The sequence below is a fragment of the Mus musculus genome, chromosome X (genome assembly GCF_000001635.26).
Source record: "Mus musculus strain C57BL/6J chromosome X, GRCm38.p6 C57BL/6J".
In the NCBI taxonomy this organism is placed as follows: domain Eukaryota; kingdom Metazoa; phylum Chordata; class Mammalia; order Rodentia; family Muridae; genus Mus; species Mus musculus.
The window spans coordinates 96459058-96484172 of record NC_000086.7 but is presented as its reverse complement, the minus strand read 5'-3'; the positions used below and the strand labels follow the sequence as shown (position 1 = coordinate 96484172).

The following is a 25115-nucleotide window of genomic DNA, read 5'->3' as shown; positions in this document are numbered from 1 at the left end:
CTCACCCAGTATTCCAAGATGTGTTTCTTCTTCCTGATGTACCCTTTCCTGGAATGTCTCATCTTGAAAGGCTTCATATCGAACTTTCCAGTAAGTACCTCCAATTCGACTAGAGCTCTTCTGGAAGTACTTATCTGGGCCACTGACAAGTAAGAGGGTAAATGTTATATGATTACATTGAGTATCAAATTGACACCCACCTTACCCTTTATCACACAGACTTCTAGATCTTGATGGGTTACCTAGATAAATTCACAACATGAAGACACCTTCTCTCATTTATAGTACTATTAAATGGTATACCAAAAGTCTTCTGTGTCAAAATTCACTTGCTCACTTATGAAGAAGCCTCCAGAACACACTAGCACTTTCTCTCTAGACAGTCTCCAGAAACTGGGCATTAGATGGGTATTGGTAGCTTTTATCCCTGTAGTAACTTCGAAGTAATTTTACATGATTAGTGCATTTTTTTCAGAGATTCAGCAGTACGTGAATATCTTTGCTGGAATACTGGCTCTTTTCTCCTTCCACATAGGTGGACCCTCTCTGGTACTGACCCAAAGGAATAGCCAGCTCCAGCAACTAATATCCATTTACATGTCTCTCTAGTAATCATGATCACTTGCTCCATAGTTACATGTCTGTGTTTGTCGACATATTTATTTTGCTCCTAAGAGGTCTAAAGTTTTGTTATCTACTTCTCCCTGAACAGTTAGCAAAGAATCCCCATTGTCCTTATCTTGTCATGGATAAAGTCTCTGAAGAATGTCATCACTGGAACTTAGGCCTCTAGACACTTAACTTTGGTTTGGCAGGAATATGGTCAAAATATCTTTTATATCCTAGATCTTAAAAACACAAAACAACAACAAAAACCCTAACATAATTTGCAAGTGTTGAGCAGGCAGCTGGAAGATGCAGTAGGATCTAGCCTCCTTAGCACCAGACAATCTCTCAAGAACTTCTCTATGCCCCAGCACATCCTGCCATCACAAGGCCATCTTTATCTCAAGTACACCCGAAATTTCTCTATATAAAAGAAGGGAATTTCTCTCTATAATATACATATTATTAGTAAATTGCCAAATGTTCTTTAAGCTCACTGAGAAACTGACTCTGAAGGTGGTGGGGCTTTCCCCTCCCCTTTCAGATACAAGCCTGTTTGTCTTAAAAGTATTTTCCAAGAACACTTGTCCAGGGACAGGCTGGTCCCCTAGCCCTATGAGAAAATTAAATAAGAACAGCAAAACCTGACATGAGTAAAAATACCATGCTCTTGAGAATAACAGGAGGGCAAGTTGTTAGGATAAAAACATTGTGTCCTTGAAAACAGCTATGAGATTAATCATTCTCAACTACCTTCCCAAAGCAAAAGATTCAGCTACTGCTTATCTTATGACATTAAAAAATGTGGTATAAAAACTAGGAACAACTAATCAGAAGTCTCACCAAAGATAATACATTTTACCTGGTGACTCTCTTAACTGGTCAGAGAATATAGCTGACTATTTTGGTTCCTGGGTTGCCCTGTTAGTTTCTGCTCAATGATAAAAATGTCTGATCTGATGGTCTACCATCCCTCTTCTACTTGCTATTTCATTCTTTATTCCTAGTTGCTGTACACTTAACAAAAGCCATTCATTCAAAAACAAATGCACAGCTATCATGAACCATTCTCCATATGGAGCACTCTCCCTAGGCACTGGACAGATGTCAAGCAATCTTAAAATGTGTTGGTTTGTTTGTTTAAATAAAACCTATCACTATTTAAAGAAAGAAACACTATAAAATTTTCTGTACAAAATTTGTAGTTCTTTAACACCAAAACCAGTTAAAGGTGCAAAATCAGAAAAAGAAAATATATATTATAGAGCAATCGTGTTGATAGACATAGGCACTGCATTTTGTAATAAAATACTCACAAATGAAATTCAGTAATACACCAGATATGTTATTACCATGATCAACTTGACTTTATTCCAGGAATGCAGTGGTGCTTCAACACATGCAAATTAACACATAAAAATCAGTAGTCTACCTATATATCAACAGTGAACATGCTGAGAAAGAAATCAAGAAAGCAATCCCATTCAAAATTGCCTCCAAAATTACTTTGGAATAAATGTAACCAAGGAAGCAAACAACCTCTACAATGAAAACTTTTAAACACTCAAGAAAGAAATTGAATAGTACTCCCAAAGATGAAAGGAACTCACTGATCAAGAGGAAGAATTAATATTGTGAAATGTGACTATGCTACCAAAAGCAACCTATATATTCAATACTATATCCATCCAAATTTTGTTACCCTGCACAGAAACAGGAAAATATATCAAAATTCAAAAAATCCAAAATCAACAAAGAAATTCTGAACACACACACACACAAATAATGCAGAAGTATCAGATTTCAAATAACTGATTTCAAATTGCTTTACAAACTTATAGTAACTATTAAAGGGAAAGCATGGATTTTAAAGAAACAGGATGGGCACATGGAAGGAATTGGAGGGAGGAAAGAGAAGAGGAAAATTATGTAATTATAAAAGTAAATTTAAAAGTTTTTTAAAAGTAACAATACAATCATTTAAAAAAAACAGGAACAGAATACTGCAAAAAATACAGACATGTAGATAACTAGAGCAGAATCAAAATCCACATACAAGCCCACCCACTCAGTTACAGCCCCTTGAGTTTTTATAAAGATGTCAAAAATACATGGTGGAGAAAAGACAGACTTTTCAACAAATAATGCTAGCAAAATTGGATATCCACATGGAGAAGATGAAATTAGGTTTTTGTATTTCAACCTGCACAAAATCAACTCCAAACGGACCAAAGAGCTTAATGTAAGACAGGAAATTTCTGAAACTGATAGAGGGTAAAGAAAGGAAAATATTAAAACCATATAGGCATAGATAATAGCTTTCTGAAAACTAGTCATTCAGAATACAAAGGCTGACACTGAGAAATGGTAACATGAAATTTCTAGTCAGCCATCACTGGAAAGAGGCCCATTGGACTTGCAAACTTTATATGTCCCAGTACAGGGGAACGCCAGGGCCAAGAAGTGGGAGTGGGTGGGTAGGGGAGTGGGGGGGAGGGTATGGGGGAATTTTGGGATAGTATTGGAAATGTAAATGAGGAAAATACCTAATAAAGATATTTTTAAAAAAGAAATTTAAAAACTTCTATACAGCAACAGAAACAGATAAGCACTTGTAGATAAACCCCCACATTTATGACATTTCAAAAAGAATTAATAGATAGAATAAACAAAAAACACACAAAAAATAAAACCTCAAACAACCCAATCAATAAAAAATTAATAGAAACATTCTCTCAAAAAAACCAACTCTTTAATATGTGTGGTATATGGTATGTGCATGTAATGCATATAAGTATGTGCGTACATATGCCCATGTGTATACCTGTAGAGTCCAGAGAGGGACAGTGACTTCCTCTCTTGCCATCTCAAGCCATGGCCTTGAGATAGCATTTTGCCCCTTCATAAGGATAGATGACTTTGGGATCCATCTGGCCCTATTACCATTGTTAGTGTTTATAAGCACAAATAGATGCTGGCGATTCAAACTCAGATCCTCATGCATGAAGAACAAATATAATTCCCAACTGAGCCATATACCAGGCCCCTGAACAGGTTTCAAATCATGAAATGCAAATGGCCAATAAATACATATAATAAATACACTCTTCCTCACCAGTCATCCCAGAAATACAATTCAAAACCTCACTAAGTTTCCATCTTAACTCCAGTAGAATATCAGTCCTCAAGACAAGAAACAACAGCAAATGTTGATTCAGGTGTGAAACACAAGGGAACATTTATATACTGTAGGTTGTAATGTAAACCAGTCTAGCCAGTATGGAAATCAGTAAGGAGGTTTCTCAAAAGGAAAAGAAAACAACACCTAGATTTAGATCTATCATATAACTATCTGGAGCAAAGGAGCACAAATCAACAAATCACAGACAAACTTGCTCATCAGTGTTTACTGAATCACTGTAAACAGCAGCTAAACTATAAAACCAGTTTATGTGCCCAACAATACAGGAATGGTAAGGAAAGTATGGTATGTATACACAATATAATATTTACAGACATAATCAAGAATGAAGTTACACTAATTAGAGAAGCATGGGTACAACTAGAAAGAATCAAATATTAATCAAATTAAACTGGTTTCAGAACAATATATATATTGTATATTTTCTATCCTCTTTGATTTCTACATTTTATAGCCAGAAACATCATGTACATATATATAGGACAGAAAAGTAGAATATAAAATAAATGGAATTAACTGTTCATGGAAATAAAGAAAACTAATGGAAGAGGAAAGAACTGATAATAAGGAGGTTGAGGGAAACAAGGTGGAAGTCATACACATAGCATACAGTACGTATACTTGTAAGAAAAAATTAAAAAGTAAAATATAAAAGTCACTGTTGTTATTGGCAATAAACACTATAAATTTATCGTGTAATCCCTTCTGATAATAATTTTCCAGTTAACAAGCAAAAACATTGAGAATGAGCCAATCTGACTTTTTTTTTCTATTAGATATTTTCTTTATATACATTTCAAATGCTATCCCAAAAGTTCCCTATACCCCCACTGCACCCTGCTCCCCTACCCACCCACTCCCACTTCTTGGCCCTGACATGCCCCTATATTGGGGCATATAAAGTTTGCACTACCCAGGGGCCTCTCTTCCCAGTGATGGCTGACTAGGCCATCTTCTGCTACATATGCAGCTAGAGATACGAGCTCTGGGGGTACTGGTTAGTTCATATTGTTGTCCCACCTATAGGGCTGCAGACCCCTTCAGCTCCTTGGGTGCTATCTCTAGCTTCTACATTGGGGACCCTGTGTTCTATCTTATAGATGACTGTGAGCATCCAATTCTGTATTTGCCAGGCACTGGCATAGCCTCATATAAGACAGCTATAACAGGGTCCCTTCAGCAAAATCTTTCTGGCATTGTGCAATAGTGTCTGGGTTTGGTGGCTGATTATGGGATGGATCCCCGGGTGGGGTAGTCTCTGGATAGTCCATCCTTTCGTCTTAACTCCAAACTTTGTCTCTGTAACTCCTTTCATGGGTATTTTGTTCCCTATTCTAAGGAGGAATGAAATATCCACCCATTGGTCTTCCCTCTTCTTGATTTTCCTGTGTTTTGCAAATTGTATCTTGGTTGTTCTATGTTTCTGGGCTAATATCCACTTATCAGTGAGTGCATATCTAATGACTTCTTTTGTGATTGGGTTACCTCACTAAGGATGATATCCTCCAGATACACCCATTTGTCCAAGAATTTCATAAATCCATTGTTTTTAATTGCTGAGTAGTACTCCATTGTGTAAATGTACCACATTTTCTGTATCCATTCTTCTGTTGAGGGACATCTGTGTTCTTTCCAGCTTCTGGCTATTATAAATAAGGCTGCCTTGGACATAGTGGAGCAGGTGTTCTTATTACAAGTTGGAACATCTTCTGGGTATATGCCCAGGAGAGGTATTGCTGGATCTTCTGGTAGATAGCATTTTCAACAAATGGTGCTGGCACAACTGGTTGTTATCATGTAGAAGAATGCGAATTGATCCATTCTTATCTCCTTGTACAAAGCTCAAGTCTAAGTGGATCAAAGACCTCCACATAATACCAGAGACACTGAAATTAATAGAGGAGAAAGTAGGGAAAAGCCTCAAAGATATGGGCACAGGGGAAAAATTCCTAAACAGAACAGCAATGGCTTGCGCTGTAAGATCAAGAATTGACAAATGGGACCTGATAAAATTGCAAAGCTTCTATAAGGCAAAAGACACTGTCAATAAGACAAAACGGCCACCAACCGACTGGGAAAGGATTTTTACCAATCCTAAATCTGATAGGGGACTAATATCCAATATATACAAAGAGCTCCAGAAATTCAAATAACCCCATTAAAATGGGGGTTCAGAACTAAACAAAGAATTCTCAACTGAGGAATACCGAATGGCTGAGAAGCACCTGAAAAAATGTTCAACATCCTTAATCATCAGAGAAATGCAAATCAAAACAACCCTGAGATTCTACCTCACACCAGTCAAAATGGCTAAGATCAAAAATTCAGGTGACAGCAGATCCTGGTGAGTATGTAGAGAAAGAGGAACACTCCTCCACTGCTGGTGGGATTGCAAGCTTGTACAACCACTCTAGGAGTCAGTCTGGAGATTCCTCAGAAAATTGGACACAATCTGACTTTCTAATTAGCAACCATTAAACACCTTTGGTGCCTGAGCTGCCATAAGAAAAAGGAGTGCCAATCTAGTATCCAGCCAGACTATACTTGTACCAGCACCAACTATGCGTGCCCAGAGACACAAAGATTACAACTCATTCTTCTGGCTTCTAGAGGTACAGTTCTAGCCAAGACTATCTGAAATAGTTTGTTCCAGATGTTTTGCAATCAGAAGTCTTTATAAACCATTTCCACTGCTGTCAAAGTGACCCTTTCCATGGGTGGATAGTACTAAGACTGATCTTAAACATAGCCCAAATGACTGGAGTTGTTATAAAATGAAGTTATGATTGCCCCCCCCCCCAAAAATGGCTATGGTTGGTCCAAATGCACCTCCTCAGACTATATAATCAGGCAGCCTAGACTTACTAAGAAAGTCAGCTGCAAGACACCATACTCTTCTTCCTCTCCTGCACTGCAGCATTAGCTCCAAGCAAACATTTCTCTCAAGTGGTATTTTTGACTGTTTTTTTTGTTGTGTGGTTCAGAAGTGGTAACATACAGAACTGGCAGTGGTGCTATTAGTCTAAACTAATAAGTGTGTCTTCCTTGAGATATGCATTGATACCATAAGCCTTGTGCACAGCCTGGTTGGTAGTTGAACAAGTTCCTGCCTTTGAGAATAACTTGATCAGTGCTTGAGAGATGAATAATCTACACAGGTACACCTTGAATACAGTATTGCCCAGTGCCACCCACAGACACTGTACAAACCTAACACTGCTCATCACCACCTTTCCTCCCTGTGTTGCTTTTGATCCCTGATGCTGGGTTCCTCCTGAACAGCCCAGTATGCATTTCTAAGCACCAAGCTTCCAAGTACTAAGTGGTGCTGCTTTCATTGCTGCTTGCTAACAGCCTTGAAGGCATTCCCAGAAGCTGGTGCCATATTTCTAGATGGAGTTCCAAACAGACCTGTTTGTAACCAGTACCTAGTTTGAGATCCCAGGGCCAGGATTCCCAATACAGAACACAGATAACTGAATGAGTGGGATTTGTGGAAGGCTTACACCTGCACAGTAGCAGTGCCCAAAGGCCTGGTTTTTTTTTTAACCTAGCAGTGCCAACATAAAAAATGCAGAATATCTGATGGTTCCAGTCAGGGTCCCATACATCAGCACAAATGATCAGGACTCTGTTTTCAGTAAGAAGAGGTACCCTATTCTTAAATAATCCCTACCATGCCTTATGTCCAGTCTCTGAAAAACACTGACTCACAAGCAGCATCAGGTGCCTCCTGTGCTCCAGCATATAGAGATTGATAACACACGTTTTTGCAGAGAACAATGACAGCTAAAGAAGCCACTGAATGATTTGAAAGTCAGTTCAGAAAGAAGACATGAAATGGGAGTAGAAAGACTGAGAGGGTGGGCTGAAAGAAGCCACAAGAAAGAACCAATGGAGTCTCTAGTTAGCAAACGAGTTTCAAAGCTCCCAAATTTTTAGAGTCAAGAGTCTCAGATTCTGGACCAAGATAAAATTAGCTGTTGCTAAACGCCAAAAATCTGTATACTCTGTGCTACTAAGTGGCCCAGTGTCTAAAGCCAGTATAAGGATTGCAATATAAGAGGGTGATACTTCTGTTACTTCTATTTGTCTGTTACCATCACTGGTTGCTGTCAAACATTAAATGAAACCAAAGCTGCCTACCCATGATTTCTATGCCGGTAGAGTGAATGAATCTCAAGCCAGGCACTGCATTCCACCTTCCAACCCAGACCAATCTGATCAATACTCCCTGGCTTCCGTTCTAAATCATCCACGTATCTTTCCCATGTTTTGCCCCAGTCATCTACCAAATGCCACCTGTGAAAGAACTGACATTGCCAATGACCCAATGAGTTGGAAACCAGGTCTAGCAACCAAGTAAAGAACTAACCTTCTGCTTGTCTGTAAATATGGTTCATGTATAAAGGAAAGGATTCTGGAGATGGTCCTACAAAAGGATGGAAATGGACTCGCCACAAGCAGTCTCTCTTCCCATAAATTTCTCAAAGTGTGTTTTTTTTAATACCCATGCTTAGATTAAAAGAAGAAAAGAAGGAGAAAAGCAAATAATTTATTGAAAAGAAAAGTCATTTCAATTGACAACACCCTTCTAAATGTGGCCATATTTTTTCAGTGAGAACAACTTCAATTCTATTTAAACATTAATTGAGGATACGACATAACCTTACAAAAGGCTGGCTACATACTACAAACAAGAGAGCTGAAGGCAGTTGGTTAATAATAGTAATTGCATCTAGGCAAAATTGTGATGACCAAATTAGCAATTTCAATGAGTTTGAGTAGGTGTAGGGACAGGAGCCTTCTCTCTCTTACCTTCCTGGCTCTCTCAAACTCTTCCCAGTTCTGCCATCATACCCTATTGGACCATAGTCCCATTGAATCTCATGGGCCTGAATGAAGTACTGACGAACTTTGCCAGTGAGCTGGTCCACAGGTGGGTCCATGGAGCAAGAGTCAACCTTGTAGAAGGCCTGCATGCCACCTGGAAAAAAAAAACACACATAGTTTCCCTGTCTACTGGTAAGATTCCTACTTAGAGTATATACTCTTTTCTTTGTTGTCTCCTTTCATCCTCCTCTAGTCTTCTTACCTCTATTCCCAAATGTGCTGCTTTTCCTGACTCTGTAAGATCCTGGCTAATAGAAAGAGTGAGCCCAGGCAGTCACTAACACATATACTAGATCTTATTCATATATTTGCAAAACATCTATATAGCAGCACCATCATAGAAACTTGCGTCGGGAGATCTAAGTTTAAGCCAAATATGTATTAATATCTATAAGACCTTAGGTAAAGCCTCAGTCTGCACACGTATCTTTTCTAAATGAAGACAATGAGGATGTCTACTTCAGGAGGAATGCACATCAAGTCTAAAAGAAGGCTACATTACCTATAAACTGGTAAGCAAGGAATATAATAAGCATACATGGAGATGAAGCTTTATATCTGTAATTGTCAGAAAATTTAGTTTGTAGATATTCTCCAAATATGGATAAAAGTACATTGAAGCATAATAACAGATTTCACTTATCTGTATTTCCTTAACAGTATATGTATGCTGTTCAACTTCACTAATGGCTTTTGTCTCAATAACACCTAAGGAGACTATTCCACCCATATTAGAAGCCTAAAGCATAAGGAAGAAATAGCAACACTGATTTTTTTTATTTTGTTTATTTTATTTTACTTTAAGGGGTATTCATTTCTTTTTCTTTCTTTCTTTTTTTTTGTTTTTTATTTTTGTTTTGTTTCCAGATAGGGTTTCTCTATGTAGCCCTGGCTGTCCTGGAACTCACTCTGTAGACCAGGCTGGCCTCAAACTCAGAAATCCATCTGCCTCTGCTTCCCAAGAGCTGGGATTAAAAGTATGCACCACCACTGCCTGGCAGGGTATTCATTTCTGATGAACACATATATCAAGTATTGTGCTACATTCTATCTTCATTTAAATTTTGAACTACCTATGAAAAACACTTTTACTGCTCTACTCGAAGATGAAGAAAAATAAAAATCAGAGAAGTTAGGTAACATTCCCAAAATTATGTGCCTATAATTGGCAGAAAACATTATACTTTAAAACTTACCTTTTAATTACAGAAGCCAGGTGCTCATTTTTTTTCTGGTCACATTACTCCCTTAGAAATTTTAACTTAATATTTCTGAAATTTCAGTAAAACTTTATGAGGTAAAAATCATTACTGACCTCCTCAAGACTTACCAAAGATGGTGAAAAAAAAAAAAACCACAGGATAGGAAATCATGATGTCTTCATTCCAATGCTCTTGCTTGTTCTACTATTACATCATATGCCTAACCCCAGTAAATATCTGAGCCCTTTCCCCAAGCACCTATGATGCCCAGGGCAGACTTCAGTCACTGAAGCATGTATATCAATCCAGCCACCCAAGATTTATTGTGCTACATATATATATATATATGTATGTATGTGCAAAGATAGATAGATAGATAGATAGATAGATAGATAGATAGATAGATAGATAGATAGATAGATAGATAGATAGATAGATAGAGGAAGGAAGGAAGGAAGGAAGGAAGGAAGGAAGGAAGGAAGGAAGGAAGATAGATCATATATATCTCCCAACCTGTTCTCACCGACTTTTGCATAGTCACATGAGACTTTCCCAATACCCTCATAATTCATAATGCATCAAGTGATTCTAGAAAGTATGAACTAAGATATCTATGGACTATTTTGATGAGGAATAAAATTAGAAAGAAACTTGCCCAAAGGTGTTTCGTGAATATTTCATTAAACCTCAAACCTCAAAATCACTTATTTATTGTTCTTTCCACTTCCTTTTACATTTATTCTTTGCAAGGATGCCCCTGAAGATACTATGACATTACTGAAACTACTTTCTTTCTCCAAAGTCTTCCAGACCAACTGCTACCATGTCCTTGCTATGGGGTCACTACTCTCCCACACTACACCATAATTTCCTTATTCTCCTTTCAATCCATATTCAACTAACTGAAAATATTACTTAATCCTTTCCCTTAACCTTCTCTGAAAAAAAATGAAGTTTAAAACTCTGCCTATTTGTTCCTATGTAATTTTATGTTAAATTTTATCAGGAATATTAAGCCTATTTTTTTTCTAAATTTACCCAGCATATTAATGGCAGAGGCAAGAAATAACCTATATATCTGACTACTCAAAGAATCCTAGAAGATCTATTAGATAGATGGCTCCACGCTAGAAGCCCTGCTTCCTACTGACCATTAATGACATTTTCCTCATATATTCCAAGAGTGAAAATGTTAAACCTTACTTCTCAAGTGGCTGTTCACTTCACAGCTAATTAGCCAGGTTCCAGACTTTTGGGGCACCATCTCAGCAGTCACAAAGGTAGCTGGAAAAATGTTTGCAACATCAGTGTGGTGTCCACGGATACTCAGCATCTGTCCATGGAAGAAAGCTGTGTGGACATCTATTTCATTGCCCATGCCAAACAAGTGCCAGGCCACATGCTTCTGTGCACACATGCTCAACTCTGGTAAGTTCCCAAAGACAAACCCATTGATTGCTGCAGAAAAACAAAATCAGAAATTAGGATGCAACAGATTAATGGGAAAAGCCTTACCATCTGACAATAACAGTAGAACATTCAAATGAAGTTTTAAAGAGCACACTGCACTGAACATATGCCCTAGTTCATTTAAATGTTACAAATGATTAAAATGAATAGGCAAATAATTGTTGATTGTATTAAAAAATTGAGAAAACTAAGACATAAGAAGTAAATTTCCTTCTAAGTTATTTCTATCCAAGAACTCCACATTTATTAGGTAATAAAAATCCATATTCCAAATCCAGCCATCAGAGGACATCATGTGAGATGTTTCCTGAGCCATTCTTTCCTTTTTGGCTAGGTTCATTCTGAAATTTTCACAGTAATAGTGTGATATTACCTGACTATCATGGCTACTGTAATCCATTTTTATAAAAACTCAAGATAAATTTAAACTATATAATCTATATTTTATATCTTTCCACTGAGATTTCAGCTCTATTTTTTCTTGACTTTGGGTGCATTCCTATAACCTAGTAAATATCTTCCTTCACTAACAAAAACAAAGTCAAGATATACATATTCCTAAAATCAATTCTCTCCTTAAGACTTGGAGTGTTGTACTTTTTATCTTTTTTTTTCTTTTTTTAATTAGGTATTTTCTTCATTTACATTTCCAAAGCTATCCCAAAAGTCCCCCATGCCCTCCCCCCCACTCCCCTACCCACCCACTCCCACTTCTTGGCCCTGGCGTTCACCTGTACTGAGGCATATAAAGTTTACAAGACCAATGGGCCTCTCTTTCCACTGATGGCCGACTAGGCCATCTTCTGATACATTCCTAGGCAAATGGATAGACCTGGAGGGCATCATCCTCAGTGAGGTAACCCAATCAAAAAAGAACTCACATGATATGTACTCACTGATAAGTGGATATTAGCCCAGAAACTTAGAATACCCAAGATATAAGATACAATTTGCAAAACACATGAAACTCAAGAAGAACAAAGACAAAAGTGTGGACATTTTGCCCCTTCTTAGAATTGGGAACAAAACACCCATGGAAGGAGTTACAGAGACAAAGTTTGGAGCTGAGACGAAAGGATGGACTATCTAGAGACTGCCATACCCGAGGATCCATCCCATAATTAGCCTTCAAACGCTGACACCATTGCATACACTAGCAAGATTTTGCTGAAAGGACCCTGATATAGCTATCTCTTGGGAGACTATTCTTGGGCCTAGCAAACACAGAAGTAGATGCTCACAGTCAACTATTGGATGGATCACAGGGCCCCCAATGGAGGAGCTAGAGAAAGTACTTTTATCCTTAATCAATATAATCAATTCTTTTCTAGCAAACTATCCATTGTACTCTGGGTGTGCTAACCCCAAATATGGGAAACTCTACTACATAATTTGTAGCAGAGAGACTGTATTCATGTACTTCCCAATTTAAAAAGTAGATATAAGCCAAAAGTATGATATAAGGAAAATTATCAGTTTCTCCAGAAAGTAGATAATTCTGCTATCTTGCAACCTTTTAAAACCAAGGCAATATTAATTAATTATATGAGTGGACAACTTATTCGGTGACTAAATATAATATATATGATTCATAATTAATAATCCTGGCTATTCTACACTATGAGAAAGATAGCCTTAATGGCAAGGGCACAGTCTACATAACTAGAGAGATCAGAAGTGAGATTGAGTTGTGCTTTTTTTGATTCATAATGTTATGATCCTCAATGCTTTCAGACAAAACAGAAAATTCATGTCCTTGGTCTTTCCACCCACGTGTGGTCTTTGTGAGTATAAAAATGAATGAACACAATAAATACTAGGCCAAATGGAAACTCTCCATAAGAGCCTTCATTGTCACAATGCAGCTACTTCCTCTTAGCTGACCATGCATCCTGTTGCTGTCTTGAAAGGCTCCATCTTCTTTGTCCACCGAGGCAGGGTCTGAGCAGTAAGTAGCAATGTTGTCATCAAGGTGCCAGCTAAGGTTCTCATCTATCACACTGAAGAGGAGGAAGAAATTATGGTCCACATCCTTCCTCTGAGGTGGGGAATTACCATCCAGGGTCCCTGGATAAGCACAAAAAATGACCCTTGAGAATAGTCCACCAGGGATTCTCATAAGAAAATATAGGGAGAGGAGAGGACCTTATAGATTTGACAACAGAAAATGTTTCTTATATTACGTTTCATTTTCAAGCTTGCTAGGTGAAGCTATTACATAAATGGGGGAAACATGGGTCCTAGAATAATTTCCTCCCACCATCCTTGCCTATATCTTCAATTCCTGCTATCCCTTGATCTTCAAACATGACTACTCTTTGAAGATAACCATTCTAAATCAGTCAGCTAAATCCATTCCTAAGTTCTTATCATTTACCTTACTCAAATGTGTGCTGGCTGCCATTATCACTAATTTGAATTTTAAACATGAAATAAGAAACAACAGAAAAGGAGTGGAGTTGTTTGGTGAGTGTTTTTTAAAGGCAATGAAATAGGCACAACAGTGGAATGAGAGTTTGGCAGACTAATAAATAGGTATCACTCAGGTTGCTTGCTACTCAATATGATCTTGGTTCAAATATCTCACTGTTTCCCACATATGTCCAAAATTATATCTTATGGCTTGTTGTCTGAATAAGTACCTCTTTTACAGGTGATAAGAGGTCCAATGAGACCAGTTGCAATGTCTCTTGGAGCATCTACATGCGAGTGGTAAATCCAGGTGAGGCATGCTGGGTCTGCCTCAGTGGGGGCATGACTTTCTGGAATACTCCAGTTGTAGACATGGCTGCCCCCAGGGGGGACAGAATCATCCGCTTTCAGATACCCAGAAGAACCATCTGGGTATAGTGAGCCTACAAATAAAAATGTACATGTCTAGTATCAGGTAGGAGGATAGCAGATTAACAAGAAAACATGAGTCAGTGAGAACACTGAGTGGGTAAAGGCACTTACTGAACAAGCCTGGTGAACTGACTTCGAACCCTAAGATCCATTTAAAGCCAGAAGAACTATCTCCACAAAATTGTCATCAACATGTATACTGTGGAATTCACACACACACATACATATCATATACACATAAACAGTAATAATAAATTACATTGGAAAATATAAAAATGTGTGAGATATGTGGGATACTTAAGTCAAGTCTTGAATATTATACTCTAAGGTTAAAACTACAGTGTTCCTCACCCCAGTTCTTACATCAACAATAGGCAAAAGAAAGAAACAATTCATTGTACATCATGAACCACCTCTGTATCTTATAATCATTCTGCACCCTCTTCCTCACTGATTCCTAAACCCTGGGGGATAGGATATAATATAGTTGTCTCGATTACATCAGAGCACTCCACAGTTCCTAGTTCTCTGCATATTGATCAGTTGTAGGTCTCTGTATTGATGGCCACGTACTACTGAAAAGCCTTCTTTGTTGGCTTGAGAGATATTCCTGGGCGTCAGAAGGCAGTTGCTTGCATAAATTCATAGTGGTAGAAGTGGAATGCATAAGATCCACAAAAGATCAAGCCAGGCAAAATGCAAGCATGGATGGAGTGGGGGATAATCATGAAGTTCTACTCTTATTTGAAGAGATAATGGCAAATGATGGCTTCCAGAAAAAGAGAGTCTACTTTCTTCAGAATGTAGCCTCTGTGGGGCTACTGATGCTCCAGTCAGTGGCCCTCCATGTATGCACATACTGGTAGCACTAAGTGGAGTATTGAGTTGACTTTAAGAAATAAAGCTCATGTCTCTAGCTGCATATGTATCAGAAGATGGCCTAGTCGGCCATCATTGGGAAGAGAGGCCCTTTGGTCTTGCAAACTTTATATGCCTCAGTACAGGGAACGCCAGGGCCAAGAAGTAGGAGTGGGTGGGTGGTGGTGGGGAGGGTCTGGGGGACTTTTGGGATAGCATTTGAAATGTAAATGAAGAAAATACCTAATTAAAAAATATATAAAAAATAAATAAGTAAAAAGGAATCACCAATCTTAAAGGAAAGAAAGAAAGAAAGAAAGAGAGAGAGAGAGAGAGAGAGAGAGAGAGAGAGAGAGAGAGAGAGAAAGAAAGAAAGAAAGAAAGAAAGAAAGAAAGAAAGAAAGAAAGAAAGAAAGAAAGAAAGAAAGAAAGAAATCGCATGAAGTTGGGAAGAAGGAATACCAATGTGAGGATGGGGGAGGTATTAGAGGAGAGGGGATGAGTGATGAGAGATGAATTTGATAATTTACTTTTTAAAGCATAAAATTAAGTAAAATTAAAATAACTATAGGATTTCTGAGAAAAAATAGAAATCACTTGGCAGGAGCTACATTCAGAAAAAAGTCATGAGAGTACAGTTCTATTAACACTTAGAAATTGGAGGATCTCCAATTACGATACTAGCCTGGGTATATAAGGAGACTCAGCCTGAGGGTACTGGGACTCCCTCCTTTCAAACACTCACTTTGAAATGCATACAGTCAACAATCAGAGAGCTTTAGCTTAAAATCGACTTAATGGTAAGTGGACTTACTTTCTCATTGTAGAGAAAATAAAACTGAAAGTAATTTTATTCTTTTACATTAAAAATTATCACTTCTAACAATTTTGATTTAGTAAAAGGGTTGCTTTATGGTTTGATACAGGGAACTCATTATCCTACTGCCTCTTCCTCCTAAGTGCGAAAATCACAGTTATGTATCACCAAAGTAATATTTATTTTGTTATGACTTTCAAAGTGTTATTGTTACTTATATGCTACCCTAGCATGCCACAGAACACCAAAGCTATCTGTGACATTGGATTTTGAGTAATCTCTCCCCACACTTATCCTTTCTTTGTCCCAGCCTCTGATAACTGTTATTCTCAATGTCTATAATAACAACTATTTTAGATTCCATACATAATGAAATCATATGGCATCTATCTTTCTGTAACTGTTTTAGTTCACTCAACATGGTGCCCTTCTAGATAATTCCATGTTGTCATAAAACAAAATATTTCTCTTTTTTTCCTGAGGTTGAATAACATAAATATGTGTGTGTATATTTCATTGTATATGAATGCAATATATATTAATATATTATATTCTATTAATGTATATGTATGCATAATATATTAATGCATATATGCATATTTGAATACTATATATTGTAGTTCTGGGGATGGGACACTTTGTCTAATACACCATTTTCTTTGTCTAGTCATCTGTAGAGGAACATTTAAGATGATTATATAATATGGCTATTGTGAATAGTGTTACAATAATCATGGGAGTGTGGGAGTATATGTCTCTTCAACGTGTTGGTATCATTTTCTTTGAATATATACCTAGTTATGAGATTTCTGGGAGTAATACAGTTCTAGTTTTAGGAACTGCATATTGCTACCTGATGGCCATACTAATTTACCTTCCCTTCAACAGTACAAATTGGTTCCTTTTCTCTGCATCTTTATCTCAAACAAGAGCTTCTGACTTAGCAATTTAATTTTCTCACTAACTGCAATATTTGTTTTAGGCCATTGTGCCTCAAATGTTAGAAGATGCTAAAGAATAAACTGAGCACCTTCTTTGAAAAAATAGACCTTCTGGAAGGCTGTGGACTCAGAATAGCATTCTATTACTTTCACAGAACTTTTCTCTCAAAAGCATATTCAAATGCTCCGTAGAATAGGAATTCAAATAGTTCTTTGTAATAATAAAAAAGGACCTGTGTTTTCATATTCCTCATACAGAATCTGTAGCACAGAGACATGCAATATCTTGCTCAAAGTAAACAATGGATGCATTAGTACTGATATTAGTACACAGCTATGTTTACTCTGAATAAAGTTTTGTTATGGTAAATCAGTAAGTAAGAAAATGTTATATAGTTTGACCAGTTGCACAGAATGGGTGCTTGACTACACATAGATGAGAGTACATAGGCAGGAAGTGCACCAAGATATATGCTTGCCCCTGATTGGATGAATGCAGGAAGTAGTCTTGTAGGTTATTTCTGTATAAGCCCCTGGCTAATGTAATTTGGGTACATACTCTACGAATCCCAGGTAAGAACCTGTCTAGTCTCCATGGTCCTGGGTAGTATTTAATAACAGAGTTGGCAAAGAAGGAAGGAAGGAAGGAAGGAAGGAAGGAAGGAAGGAAGGAAGAAAAGAAAGAAAGAAAGAAAGAAAGAAAGAAAGAAAGAAAGAAAGAAAGAAAGAAAGAAAGAAAGAGAATGAAAGAGAGAAAGAGAGAAAGGAAGGAAAGGGTAGGGAGAGGGTAGGGAGAGGGTAGGGAGAAAGTAGGGGAGAGGAGGGGAAGGGAGGGCAGGGAAGGGAAGGGAAGGGAAGGGAAGGGAAGGGAAGGGGAGGGGAGGGGAGGGGAGGGGAGGGGAGGGGAGGGGAGGGGAGGGGAGGGGAAGGGGAAGGGGAAGGGGAAGGGGAAGGGGAAGGGGAAGGGGAAGGGGAAGGGGAAGGGGAAGGGGAAGGGGAAGGGGAAGGGGAAGGAAAGGAAAGGAAAGGAAAGGAAAGGAAAGGAAAGGAAAGGAAAGGAGCTATTTTGGACTGGGTATGATAATAGTATCCAAGCATTCAGTAGACCTAGGAAGGAGAATCATGAGTTCTAAACTATCCTGAAGAACAGAACAAGATTCTGTTCAAAAGACCAAGAAAATGGAGAAAGAGGTAACTCTCGTTCTAAGCTCTTCTTTCTCAAATGGTGGTAAAGGAAAAGCAATACTTCATAGAAACAGAAGAAAGAAAAGGTAGGTTGCTTTACCTTCTGAGTCCTTCTCATAAAAAACACCGTGAGGGTGAATGGTGTAAGGTCGGCTCGCAAAATTCTTCAGGTGAATCAAGATGACATCCCCCACCTCAGCCTGTAACAGTGGTCCTAGGAAGCCCAACCAGGCAGGCTTGGCTATTTCTTCAGTGTATGTGCCATCACTGTATTCCTTATAAACAGTCTTCTTGTAACTACTCCCTATCCTGTTTTTGCCAGACTTCAGGAAACTGGAAGCCACTCTGAGAAAATACAAGAAAGAATTACAACTTTTCTACCATCTTCAAACAACTAGAATTTTCTTCCCCAGAGAATGCTAGCAAAAAAAAAAAAAAAGGAATTAGATTGCCCTTGTGAAAATATGTGAAGTAGAAAGTTGAGGCATACAAAATTTCTGAAATATGGCCAACTTTTAACATCCAAAAAGTCACTCTTACATGGTGCAAACAAATATATACTGACAAAGAGACAACCAGCTGTATAAAGGGATCTGCAACCCTATAGGTGGTACAACATTATGAACTAACCGGTACCCCGGAGCTCTTGACTCTAGCTGCATATGTATCAAAAGATGGCCTAGTCGGCCATCACTGGAAAGAGAGGCTCATTGGACACGCAAACTTTATATGCCCCAGTACAGGGGAACGCCAGGGCCAAAAAGGGGAAGTGGGTGGGTAGGGGAGTGGGGGTGGGTGGGTATGGGGGACTTTTGGTATAGCATTGGAAATGTAAATGAGCTAAATACCTAATAAAAATGGAAAAAAAACAACTGTTTTTAAACAGCCAACTTCTCATTCATGTAACCATTAGTCTCGTGCTGCTGTATAGAAACAGCAAAGGATCATGGTAGTCATGACTGCAGGCTTTGGAGACAGGCCACATTGGATTAAATGTCATCTGCTCCATTTTTCAGATTTTTGAAACATTGGACAAGCTGCTTTAACTTCTCCATACATAATTTCACCATCTTCCAGATAACTTCAATGTATATAATTTTACCATCTTCCAAGTGAAAGGTAATCATAGCATCTGACTTACAAAGTTGTTATGGTGATAAAAAGAATTTTATATTCTAGGTCTTGGGTGTTAAAGTGCATGGTTAACATGCACAAGGCCTTGGATTTGATTCTTATAACAGTGAGAAAGAAAAAGTAAACTAAAACTTCAGGAATCTTTAGTATAGTGCCTGGAAAATTACCAAAGCTCACAGCTATTACTTGAAATTATTAAGGTGAGTAATTATTTTTTCCCTTTCAGAGCAAATTTAATAGAAGAGTTCTGACTTCAAAGCTGGCTGAATAGTTTGTACCAAAAACCAGCTTATGCTAATCATACATCTCAATGTTAGAGAACACTTGCCTACAATATATGAGGTTATAAGATGTCTACCAGGACTTTGAAAACAGAAAGAGAAAAATAAAGCTGTTAGTACATTGAGATGGAAAACTTTGGGCTTTGGAGAGATAAATGAGCCACCATTGCAAAAGATGCTATAATACATTCATTCATTTTCTTTTTACTCTTGGTGAAGCATTAACCAGTTTCTAAGATCACGAAATGTTAAACCTTCCCACTGTTAGACAGGCTGAAGCAGGAGGATTTTCATGAGTTCAAACATAGCAAGAATTACATAATGAGTTCCTGAACAGCCTGTCCAATAGTATAAAGTATAAGATGTCTCTGAGTGTAAGAAAAAGGAAGGAAGGAAGGAAGGAAGGAAGGAAGGAAGGAAGGAAGGAAGGAAGGAAGGAAGGAGAAAGAAAGAAAGAAAGAAAGAAAGAAAGAAAGAAAGAAAGAAAGAAAGAAAGAAAGAAAGAAGCAAAGAAGGAAGGAAGGAAGGAGAGAGATAGAGAAAGAAAGAAAGAAAGAAAGAAAGAAAGAAAGAAAGAAAGAAAGAAAGAAAGAAAGAAAGAAGCGAAGAAGGAAGGAAGGAAGGAAGGAAGGAAGGAAGGAAGGAAGGAAGGAAGGGAAAGGAAAGGAAAGGAAAGGAAAGGAAAGGAAAGGAAAGGAAAGGAAAGGAAAGGAAAGGAAAGGAAAGGAAAGGAAAGGAAAGAAGGATGGGGAGGAAAAAGAGAGAGATGGAAGGGGAGGGGGACAGAAGATCAGAGGATAGAGTGCATAAAAAGAAGAGAAGAGAAGAGAAGAGAAGAGAAGAGAAGAGAAGAGAAGAGAAGAGAAGAGAAGAGAAGAGAAGAGAAGAAAGGTAACTTAAATGTGAAGGGTACAATGGTTAAAAATAGAATCATGTACACATCCACTTTACAGATATTTGAACACCCAAAACCCAGCTCCTCCATTTACTAGCTATAGAATTTAGATGAGTCACTTGACTTGTATGAGCCTGTTTTCTCATTTATGAAATCAATACTGCCTATGTTTACATGTTGCTCAGTGGTAGAGTTTACAAGATCTTTGGTTCTATCCTCATATCACAATTTTGATGATATTCAGACCTCCTAGAGATTTTCCAGGAATTGAATGACATATTTGTAGATAAATAGTATGGCATCTCTCCTAGAGCTCTTGTCTATCTGTTACTGTCATTTCCTTACTTGTAAGACTTTTTCACATATATAGAATTAGGGTAGTTCTACCAGTGTACAAAAGTTTCATTTCACTATACATATAAATATTACATACCTTTCATTAAAAAAATAAACCAAACAGCTGTTGATAAATTGGCATTATGAATCCCATCTTAGATGCAAAGAAACATATACTTATCGATAGGAATCTAAAAATGCTAAGGTGCTTCATTGCTGAAAAATAAACTTGGGATGGGATGTTGGATCCTGAGTCAACTTTGTTTCCAAGAAATCTGTTGTTGCATGTGTGGTCCAAAGAGTCTAGAAGCTGGGTGCTATTATACCCAAAGAAAAAACTCCCAGAAGACCAGCTCTTGAACTGCAAGAATGTCCTCGTCCTTCTCAACCTCTAATAATACAAGAGATGAAACCTACGTGTCATTGTTGAGAGTCTGATTTGTGATGACATTTCTTCCTTTGGGAGCATAGTTCCACTGCATATCCTGGATGCCCAAGTAGTAGTTTCGAATGGCCCCATCAGTTGGTATAGACCACAAGGAGTGCATCAACAGTAAAGCCCAGAGAAGATGGCCTGCCTTCATGGCCCACAGTACTTTGAGAAACAGGAAATGGAATCTGTTGGTTTGAAGGGGGGAAAAGATAAAAAGAGAACAAAGAAATTTTGCATGCACTCAGTTAACCCAAGATTTTTGTTGTTGTTGTTGTTGTTGTTCTGTTTTTAAACCTCTCTAGATTCCTTTCTGTCCAACAAATATCCAGTGGCCTCTATATATAGGCTGTTAGAGAACAAAGTTAAAAATTCACCCATACTGCTAATCATGTATTGCTTCCTTCAGAAGAGAAACTTGAATTCTGTTCTTTCAGCAATATGGAAGAAAGAATGTACTCTGACCCTCAAACCAGGAAACAGTCATCAGAATCATGATCAGACTATACCAACTGACTTGGTATCTTGATAAAGTTAGTAATTCTTCCTTTGTCTATTTTCCCTTAAGCAAAAAATGACTCATAGCAGCTACTTCCCATAATCAATAAATCATATTTAGAAACATGTGAGAAAACATCAAAAGATATTTGCTGGAATATTCATAGACCCAAAATGAAAACTTCCAAAATGTCAATCAATATTGAAATGGTTAAGTAAATTGCATTTTATTTACACAATGGAATTCAGAATGGCAATAATAATGAACAACCTAAGACTATGCACAACACAATGGGCAGACTGGTAAATGCAACTCTAAAGAAAAACACAAAAGCATACATATTCTATGATTTCATTCAGGTAAAGGGCAAATTACAGAAAATGAATCTGTTCTACAAGAATTAAGGAGACAAGTGAAAAACCAGCTCAGTTGTATATATACTACGTACTGTACATTAGTTCCTGGGTTCCATCCCTAACACCATAAAAAATGAAGATAATGTTCACCCTTGAGGCAAAGATCAGTGACTGGGAAGGGAAGAGGTCATGTTCTGTTCCTTTATCTATATTCTATTTACTTGGATGTGTTCAGTTTCTGAAAATATGCTGAACAATATAGGATTTACAGATATTTTGTATATGTTTTATTTTTGCCTTTAAAATGATAAACAAAAATGAGATAGTGCAAAAAAAGTGAAAGTATGTAAGGGAAGTTGTTTGAACATCTTAAATTCTCTGCTGGTTCCCAATTCTGTATATAAACTCACTTCATCCTGACTCACTGCCATACTCAGCTTTATAGCCTCTTATTTCAATGTTTTAAGCAAGAAGGTTAGAATTCTTGAACCTGGACAGAAGGCACTAAATCATACCATACATAGTGACCAAACCCAGAAACAAACATACATTCATATGCACACATGCATTTACTTAAAAGCACAAATGAGGCTGGGTGTGGTGGAGCACACCTTTAATCCTAGCACTCGGGAGGCAGAGGCAGGCAGATTTCTGAGTTCAAGGCCAGCCTGGTCTACAAAGTGAGTTCCAGGATAGCCAGAGCTACACAGAGAAACCCTGTCTCAAAATAATAATAATAATAATAATAATAATAATAATAATAATAATAATAATTAATAAATGCACAAATTTACATATTTACATCCACATGCAGCCATATTGTCAACATAGAGACACAGCCACCTTTGGAATAACAACAATAAATAGGTATTTATTTTGTCTATGGTGTGATCATTTTAACCATATAATACAAACTAAAATTTTTAAGTCTTACAGCCATTCTATGAAGTAGATACCATTATTCCCCATGGTATAGTGGAGGAATTGGAAAACAGAGATGTAAAGTCACTTGCCCAAGGCCATCTTAGTTAACAGAAGTTAAAGTTGGAATTTAATTCCAGGAAATATGTTTCCAGCACCTAAGATGTGGGCAGAAAAATGCATTTGTACACTCACATGTATATGTTGGGGAATTCTGCATATACTCACAGACATAGCTAGAGCTAGAAAAACTGCATGCATTCTAAAATATGCAATGGCATGTGGCTATGTTTGCTTTAGAAACAGAGAGATAATCATACAAGGCGATAATCATAATAATGATAATAACTATGTTTCAGTGAGATATGACTAAGGGCAAAACACCATGTTCAGTGCATGAAACAACCTGTTTCATTAAATACTCAACTCAAAGAATAAGTAATAGGGACTATTACCCCAAACTAGAAATTCAGTCTATACTGGGTATGGTGGTGAACGACTAATATCAGTACTCAGGAGGTTGAGGCAAAAGATTGAAGCAAAAGGTTTATATATTCAAGCCCATCCTGGGCCACATAAAGAAAAGAAACTTTAAAATTAATTAATTAGTTAATTAATCCAAGCCCTACTACCACAAAATATTTAAAAAGATGCACAGATTCACATGTGGATAAGAAGGTATTTACCCTAAGTAAGCCCAGATACTTACTCTAATTAAAATCAAGCTTAGAGACTTTTAAAAAAGAACTCTCAGGCTTTTCCATACACAGTAATCATGTAAGTATTAAACACCAGTCTCCATATTATGTCTGGCAGAAAGCCCTAAGGTGTAAAGACAGGCATGTCTTTGGGGGTGGGGAGCAACTTCTTGCAGAAACCTGTCTGCCCCACTGACTGGTTGTATAACCTGGTTATTATTTAACAGCTATGTTAAACTCACGTGTAACATAAGTTTAGTATCAGCCTTGGAGGAATAAATCAGAAAATATTACTTAAAAGAGCCCTAGTAATACCAATGTTTGGAGCACAGGAGATGATTCCTATTTTCTTGCTTGCTGGCTTTTTCCTTTTTTCTCCTAGCTACAGTTTGCTAATGTATCTTGCAGTTTCCTAGGAAATTGCCTTCATTTACTACATTGTACTATAAAATCCTTGAGACTGGAAGTCACAGAACACAGGTATCCATATAGCTATTAGCAGATGCAGTGCAGAGGGCCTAGTAGGCAGGCTGTAACAGCTACTGTTAAAGTGGAAGAAATGAATAGGCATGCGTGTCCCCACCTGTTAGCTACAGACTAACTTCTAGCACTAGTTTGAATAGTGACTTCAGGCACTTTTTTTTTTACCTTAATGAACCCCAGGGTTTTTTTAATCTATAAAACAATGAAACATACAGAGCCAAGCTATGCAGTATTGACATGGTAAAAGCTATGGAAATTTTATAATCTAATGGAAAACAATGGTGTGCAACTGAAAATTTTGGTATTTAAACTGTTCTCAGAATCGTTTCTCTTGCATGATGCCAATACTCACATTTACTGGTGAAACACAGGTACAGTCACATGTAACTACACACAATACTATGCCTGGAAACACATTTATCCATTCCTTAGGACCCTCAGCCTGGAAGGAGTGACCTTCTTTCAGTGGACTTCTGCGTGTACACTGGACTTCGTTCAAACTTCCTTCTCAAAGAAGTACAAGCAGTTATGCCTTCAGCTTATTTACCTAGAGAGAAAACAATTCCAGGTAAATGTTCCATTACTGCAGTTTCACATGATAAGTTTAGAAAGGTCTGGAAAGACTTAGTATAGACCATTAGCATAGAATGAACAAGTATTCAAAGTTGGAAATGGTGACTAGTGTTCCCAAAGTTTGGAGACTATAGAACCTAACAATTCTACTTTATGACATACTTTTCATATCTGAGACCTTATTTCTCATAGTCATGTAAGATATGGATTTGATTTCCATGTTTTACATGCAGGGCAGAGGCTTTGGACTCACACCTCTTAAACAAAGCCTGGATCCACCAGAATCTTCTCCTTTAACACTATTTGCTGTCTCATAGAGTTATTGTGAAGATTAAATGAACAGACAGACTATACCTGTATAAAGCGCAAATAAAATTGCATATATATACAAGCTAGTTATGGAAAGTAACTGTGGCAATTATTATTGAGGAAATAGATGTAAACATAAAGCCAAGCACTATCACAAACTTAAGTTTGTTTGTTTCCCTTTC

At 37.6% G+C, this 25115-nt stretch overlaps 1 protein-coding gene across 4 annotated transcripts in view; it reads right to left on the bottom strand.

Annotated features, from left to right (window-relative positions):
• Heph (hephaestin) overlaps positions 1-25115 on the bottom strand; it is a 119050-nt gene that overhangs the window by 90313 nt on the left and 3622 nt on the right. For all 4 annotated transcript variants that reach the window (NM_010417.2, NM_001159628.1, NM_001159627.1 and 1 more), the window contains exons 2-9: positions 24404-24598; positions 21082-21282; positions 18119-18363; positions 14016-14228; positions 13258-13440; positions 11107-11361; positions 8627-8795; positions 6-142 (exon numbers count right to left, since the gene is read on the bottom strand). In NM_010417.2, coding sequence (NP_034547.2) covers positions 6-142; positions 8627-8795; positions 11107-11361; positions 13258-13440; positions 14016-14228; positions 18119-18363; positions 21082-21248 — 1369 coding nt within the window. In that variant the 5' untranslated portion in view covers positions 21249-21282; positions 24404-24598. The remainder of the gene's footprint in view (positions 1-5; positions 143-8626; positions 8796-11106; positions 11362-13257; positions 13441-14015; positions 14229-18118; positions 18364-21081; positions 21283-24403; positions 24599-25115) is intronic.